At 53.5% G+C, this 7062-nt stretch overlaps 1 protein-coding gene across 1 annotated transcript in view; it reads right to left on the reverse strand.

The window, feature by feature from the left end:
• Nucleotides 1-186: 186 nt before the first annotated feature.
• Nucleotides 187-7062, reverse strand: part of FAM20A (FAM20A golgi associated secretory pathway pseudokinase) — a gene marked incomplete at its 5' end in the record, with an annotated part of 47544 nt that continues 40668 nt past the window's right edge. Inside the window, 4 exons of the mRNA XM_024760584.1 lie at nt 187-4320; nt 5548-5607; nt 6110-6191; nt 6655-6764. Of these exons, the coding sequence (XP_024616352.1) occupies nt 4068-4320; nt 5548-5607; nt 6110-6191; nt 6655-6764 (505 nt within the window). The remainder of the gene's footprint in view (nt 4321-5547; nt 5608-6109; nt 6192-6654; nt 6765-7062) is intronic.

Here is a 7062-nt window from a genome sequence, read left to right on the forward strand (position 1 = left end):
GCTGCTAATCCGGTGGGCATGAGTGAAAATCGAAAGTGAATTAGGGGATCGGTGTTTTGAAACAATAATGTGTTTGTTTTCAGTGTTTTCCAATTCAGTTTGTCAAAGAATGAATCTAAAAACCTTTCTTTAAGGGTAATTGAGATGTAGCAGATCTGTACTGAGCAATGGAAGGAAAACAATAAATCAGAGGTCAAAGATTTCCTTTTTATTGAGGGTAGACTGGTTCTCTGGCTTTGGAACGTTCCCACACTTCATGGGGGATGTCATTTCTAGGTCAGCATACTCTTTGGTTTAAATTTAATATGTGCATTCATATATTTAGGTATGCTTCTATATTCCGCATACATACAAAGTCATTTCTAACATTTCTCATTTCTGAGGCGGGGACGATTAAATTGAATTCATTTACATCCAGTGAAGTTGGAGATAATGTTGTATTGCCTTGCCCAGAACATTGCTTAAGCTGTGCTACTTTGTAACACGTGCACTTTGTCCAGATTCAGTAATCCCCTCCCTCAACCTGCTGGAGTTGGAACCTTTTGAGTCACAACAGAATATAACTGAAGAACATTTTCCTGGGTTGACTGTACTACTGGTTGTAGTTTAATTTTCCCTCTAAAACACTGGCTTATATGAAATCCCTTTTTGTATTTTAATGACTTAAATATTGACAGTGTACAATTGAAGTAGTATGATGTTAGTTTTCTTAATATTGCTTTCTCTCCAACCACAGATGAACAGCTGAACCCTTTTTGTATTTTTGTTAGGCCCTGGCAGTGTACTTCTAGATGGGCTAAAACAACATGGAGAGGCAGTGTGTTGATCACCATCATAATAGCCATCAGGAAAGACTGTGGAGAGAACATAAAAGGGAGAATGGGAAATCCCTCCTTTCTTACCCTAAGGAGTTTCACACAGCAGTCAGTGTTACTGTGTGCGTTATAAAGTTAAAATTTGTGGACTGACAGAAGTCCAGAGCTGTGACTGCATCTTGATGCTGCCTAAAAACCCAACCCACTAATGAGCAGAATTGTTTCGTTTTGCGAAAGCTCTCTGCCAGGGTAGCTTAAGTAGCTTTGTGGTTTTCTAAGTCACCACTAGACGGAGGGCTTTTTATCATCTTTGTTAGCCTCAAAGTCAGTTACAGTCGGTGCTCGTTGTTCACGGATGCTGTATTTGCGAACTTTGCAAATTTGCGTACTTGCTGAAATTCATTTGTAACCCCCAAATCAGTACTCCCGGCACTGTCACAGTCATTCCCAGACTTGAGTGGAGAGGGGTCCGCGTCTCCCGACACGCGAGTGCCTGGCGGAGGTCAGACCAGGCACACTCTGCCTTCTAGTTTCAGCTGGGATCAGATGCCCTTGTTTTGGTCTATTTAGTGCCACTTTTTTGCATTTTTATACTTCCTGTTGGTGATTTCTCTATTTAAAGTGGCCCCCAGAGGAGTGCTCATGTCCTGGTTGGGGGTCCCGAGGGTGAGATGGCTGTGGTGGGTCTCTAGAGGGGTACGTGTTAGCCAGCTTCTCTCAGGCGTGAGCGGCAGCGCCGTTGGCCGAGCTCAGTGTTCATGAAGCAACAGTGGATACTAACTGAGGTGTCTTCAACATACCATAACACAGGAATCAAGATCGTGTATTGGTAGGTTGACAGGAATGTCACCAGAGGCTCTCACAGGAACCTATAGCCCTGTATCGCTTCTAGGGGAAGGCGGCTGTCTCCGCTGATTCCGTGTCCTTGGTGACTCATCAACCATAAAACTACCACAGATAAGAGAATCAACTACCCTTTTTACCGTCTTCAGACTCAGATTGTCCTCCTGACTTTGGGGGAGGCTAAGTGAGTTCCTCCAGACCGCTTTCTCCACCAGCTCGTGGGCTGTCGGTTCCCTTTCATTTTTTAGTTTGCTGTCAGTAGTACTGACAGGAAAACATGAAAAGTTCTTAACATAGAGACAGGAGAGTTTTTATGTCATGGAAAATTGAACAGTGGTCCAGAATGAGCGTGCTGGAAGAACTTGATAGATCTAAGACTGGGGTCTTTTGTTTTCTGGTATTTTTGACAAATGGTAGAGGCTTAATTTTGGTATTAGTGAAAAAATAATGGATGGGTGAATGATGAAATATCTAGGTACGCGACATACTGTGGTCAAACTCAGTTCTCTTACTCTCGGTCTGTAAAGTACGCCAGCATTTTTATTGTAGGCCATCTGAAAACTAGTCCGTTGTCATGGAAGAGGCCGGGTCGAGGTGGAGCTGGGCCTGCCTTCCTGAGCCTCTGCAGTTTGGAAGTTCAGACCATTTCGTGCTATAGTCTCTGCACACCTTCGCCTGAATATTCTCCTCTCGCTCCGCTGTGTGATTACCTGGCACCCCCTCCAAGAGGAAACGTAGGCTTGAAGTAGAAGAAACCATCTGTGAAGTGGGAGGCCTTGAGCAGCAGTAGAGACGCCTCAGTAACACGAGGCTCTGCGATGGAGGTTCCTCGACTGAAGACTGGTTTTTGTTTTAAAGCCAACAAATACAACTGCGTGAATTGGGTGAGATGCTGTTGAGTTTTGCGTTACAGTGGAAAGAACGCTTTGGGATAGTTCTGAATCATTAAGTTGCGCGATTTTAGTTAACCTTCCTGAGCCTTAGTTTTCTTGGAGGTACTCTGGGGGTCAGGGATCCTCTCTGTCGGGGAGGATTGGAAGCCTGCGTTTGACTTTCGCACGTGGAGAACGAGCTCCGTGAATGGAAGTGGTATCACTATCACGGGGACGTAGGTTCGGGGCAGCGTACCAGTGATGGGGGCAGCCGGGCTGGGCCGGAAGCGCCCCTGTCTCTGGGCACACGGCAGACGTCTTGGATGACGTCTAGAGGCGTCTTGACCTCATACCCGCTTTAGCGACAGCTTCTTCCCACCCCACTCGTACTGGTATTTGCGCCTCTGGCCTGTACCAGAAAAGCTGAGCTGATGAAATCAGCCGTTTTTACTTGCTGAGTGATTAACGTGAATACACGCCTATCCTGTGTGTTTTCATGGATTGTTGAATAAGAAACAGCCTCCTATTCAGACACGAGCAGGTCAGCAGGGAGGAGGCTGAAGAGACAGGAAACCCCTGAGATGCCCACTTTTGAGGGAGGCTTGGAAAGTAAACTTGACTTAGTGCTTTGAGTGAGCAGAGGGGAGTGGCATCCAGAGTGCCAGGCTTCTCCAGACAGCCCTGCTGCGCTTGGGGACGGGTGGGGGACAATTCCTGAATCTTAGGGGAGGAGGACTCACCGGTGGGCTCGGGTCGGCCCTGGCTGTGCTGCTTAGTCCGGGCTCATGGACCTGCCGGACCCGTTCGTCCGCTGTCCCCCCTTCAGGGCCACCCTCGCTTTGCCTTCTATTGTTGCTGGATGCCAGCTTTGACAGCCTTGATGTTATTTCAATTGACGTTTACTCTTCGGATTGAAATATCCCTTTGCTGATACTCTGAGCAAATCCCTATGTTATTTTCACCTCTTGTAATAACACTTCTGAGAAATTACTTTAGGACCAGTCAGTAGGGATTATTGTGTTCAGACTGGGCCACAGTGTTTAGAATATGAACAGAAAGTGTGCGGACTACTTTGAACCAGTTGGAGTTATCATATTTAGGGTTGTTTTGGGGTCTGCTTGTGAGATGCCAGATGTTTATTAATCTGGATCAGGAATTATCCTTGTAGATGTAATAAAGATCTGGGGGTGTCCATCTGATGTCCCGTAATTTTACTTGTTACAGTTAATGCTCTCTGCTGGGAGCCAGGCTTCCAGGCCGGTCCCGTGTCCAGATTTCCCAGTGGGCTCAGCAGGTGGTCTGTGGCCTTGAAGCTGAGCTTCTGGGGAGATAGGGAGCCAGGGCAGTGCTCCAAGGAGGAAAGTGCAGTGGGTCCCACTTCTTTTGCTCTTTTGGAATCATCCCAGTGCCCTGCCTGCTTCGTGAGCTCCTGACCCAGGCCCCAGCCTGGCTGGGGCCCACGAGGACACGGTGGTCCACACTCCAGAGTCCACCGCGGGCTCCAGGCGTAGTTCCCGAGGTTGGACTCGTCCAGCCCCTAGCTGGGGCCGGAGTCTGGGGCCGACTGTCCCGTGGGGCCGTTGGCCACGACGCTGTGCTCTCCGTGGGCCTCTATGCAGCCCTGCACGGTCCTGAGGACAGTCTGGAGCCTGCGATCCAGGGCGAGGAGGTGCGGCTCTGTGAGCACAGGCGTGAGCTGGTCTTCCAGCAGCGACTCCCTCATTACGTCGCTGAGTCTGTAGTCGGCTTGGGCCAGCAGCTGCAGGTGCGAGAGTGTTTTCCTTTTTATTCTGGAAGGACAAAGTCAGGGGACCAAGTAAGTAAACGTAAAGAAAGAAACTTCTCGAACTTACTTCCTTCCCCGCCGACAGTGGTGGGGGCTGACGTCTGGAGAGCCTTCGCCCCCAGTGTCTTCTCAGGCACGTCTTAATGCAAACCCGGTAAGAAGGGAATGGATGAAGGGTGACAGCTATAGGACTTGGCGGTCCTTGGCCCAGTCGTCCCGCCAAGCATCTGCTGCTCCTCGGGGAATCCGAACAGAAGTGCTGTGTAATAATGACTTCTCAAGGAAATTGAAAGCTAACGAGAGAAGTTTCCAGCAGGTGAAATGATGGAGATGTTTGCCGTCTCAGAGGCTGCGGGTACCGCCGGGCTCCAAGTTGTTTCTGCTCGACTTTGTAATTCTGATTTCTCTGTGTCAGATTCTAAAATCAGGGATGGAAATGGGGTAGGGCCAACCTTGCCTTTAGGATTTTGATTTCTTTTTATGTGGGAATGTGACCTGGACTCAGATATGTAAGCAGCTTATGTGTCCACGCATTGTCATACACAACTCCTGCCTTTCCTACTCAGGAGGAGAGGAAGTGGGTAGGGAGGGAGGCACACATAAGTTACCCCAAGAAGTGGAGAAAGAAAGTTCAGGCTCTGCTCTGAGTTTTCCAGCTGGAAATAGACACCGTTTTGCTATGTGTGGGCCACGTATTTCTAATTAGCTCCGGACACTGCAGCTGAGCAGGTGGACGATCTTGACCAGCTCGGCTGAAACACCAGAGAGGTGTAGAGGCAGGGCAGAGATTCTCTGGAGAAATGCTGGCCAGGCAGAGGCCTGAGGACTTCCTTTAATCTGACATGAGTTTATGGGACTTCAGTCAGGATTTTGCTTAGCTGGTGATCAGGCAGTAATACCTATGAGCTTACGTGAGTGCGGGGCGCAGCAGAGGTCTGGTTAGTCCTGTCAGAGGCCGTCGGGCTCTTCGAAAAGTGAGTGATGATCTGAGTGTGTTATTAAAGCGGGCGACCGAGAGGTTTTAAAAGATTAGATCCTAAGTCATCTGCTGAGAGATGAAGGTGTGAGAAGTGCTGGGGACAGTTCTGTGGTTGTAGCACAAGGAATGAGGTTGTTCCTGTCATTCTACCCACCCACATCCTCGGCCAGTGAAAACTGATGACCTGCGCAGCTTGGTGGCAAGCAGGACGAAGTGTCACAGTTGTGACCCGTCCCTGAACGGAAAGCTCACCGGCAGCACTGGGAGAGTGGCGAGAGGATGGAGATTTCGTCGTGGGAGTGCCGTCCAAACCTGCAGGGAGGAGAGACAGGCTTTCACGGGGGCACGGGGTGTGTGGGGGGGCAGGCACCACCTCCCGCCTCAGTGCTTCCTCCTGCCTCCCCCTCTGCCGTTTTTGAATCCCAGCTTGGGGTAAAATGCCAGGGATCACGGCCGCTGCCTCTCCAGCCCTTCTCCGTCAGGTCACAAGAGCCTCTGTCCACAGCTGGCAAAAGCAAGCATCCGTTCGTTCTTTTATGCACCGGCCGCACAGGGCCGAGCACGAGGATGATGCGCTGGGTCTCCGGGAGGGGACCGTGGGGCGGGTTACAGAAAACGTGGGTCTGCTTCCTAGCGCTCTTAGGCTGGAGGAGAGTCAGGCGGTACTCAGCAAAGATCAAGAGCAGAGGAAACGGGGCCAGGAGGGCCCGGAGGGGGCGGGACGCGACCGTGGAGGCCCTGGCTCGGGCCCTGCCGCCCCCGGGGCCGCTGCACAGCGGTGCCGCCGCCGGAGAAGGGCCGTGGGGACGCTCACCCCCTGGCGTTGTCGAGGTGAATCAGGAACCCGTCGTCCCCAAATTTGGTGAACGTCTCGTAGTGGTGCCGGTCCATGTTTCCTGTGGAGGAGGGGAGGCGTGGGCGCGGGCTCCCGCCCTGTGAGACCCCGCGGGGCTCGGAGGCCTGGGGGCTGCTCAGAGGCCGGAGTCGGAACCCGGGCCGCCAGCTGTTGCGCCCCCAGGTGGCCGGTGGAATCGCGGAGGGGGCAGGAGGGAGCCAGGCAGGCGGGCAGAGCCGGTGTGAGCTGCCGTCCCGTCGGGGGCTTTTCCCACCCGCGCCGGCGCCCCGCCGGGCCGCCTCCCAGGGCGCACAGCGGCCTTCCTGCCGAGCCTTCCGCTCCCTGGGCCGCGCCGCTGCGCCCGCTGTGCGCCTCCCCGCAGCCCCCTAGCGGGAGGGCGGCCCGCTCACTCCTGTCCCCGGGGCCTCTACCACTTGGAGCCCGTGCATGGCGCGAGGTTATGGAGGCCGGGTGGCCCAGGCCGCAGGGTCCCCGCCCGGCCGGGCCCCGCGGGCAGCACCCACCCGTCAGGAAGTCGAAGATGGCCATGTCGATGATGTTGAGGAGGCGGCCGCTGCTGCTGTGCGGGTAGACCTGCTTCACCGTGTCGCAGTAAAGAGGGTTGACTTCCCACCTGAGGGGAGAACAGGGCCTGGGCTGCAGAAGCCCGGACGGCAAGGTGTCCGACCCGCATCCATGCCCCCCGCCCCGGTCCTGCCCGGGCCGCTGGCGGCAGGCGCCCCCACGAGGACCTGGGCAAGGACCCGCGGGACCGGCAGACGCCCTGGGTGAGAAGGGGTGGGGCCCTTTCTCCGCGCGTTTCCGAGCATCGCCTGGCTGGGCGCCTTACTGCCCGTGTGCCGGGAGGGCACCCGCTCCCTCTGCGGCCCCTCGCCCAGCCTCTCGGGCGCTTGCCCTCCGGTCTCCCGAGC

This window comes from Neophocaena asiaeorientalis, unplaced genomic scaffold, assembly GCF_003031525.2.
Source record: "Neophocaena asiaeorientalis asiaeorientalis breed wild unplaced genomic scaffold, Neophocaena_asiaeorientalis_V1.1 scaffold30, whole genome shotgun sequence".
In the NCBI taxonomy this organism is placed as follows: Eukaryota; Metazoa; Chordata; class Mammalia; order Artiodactyla; family Phocoenidae; genus Neophocaena; species Neophocaena asiaeorientalis.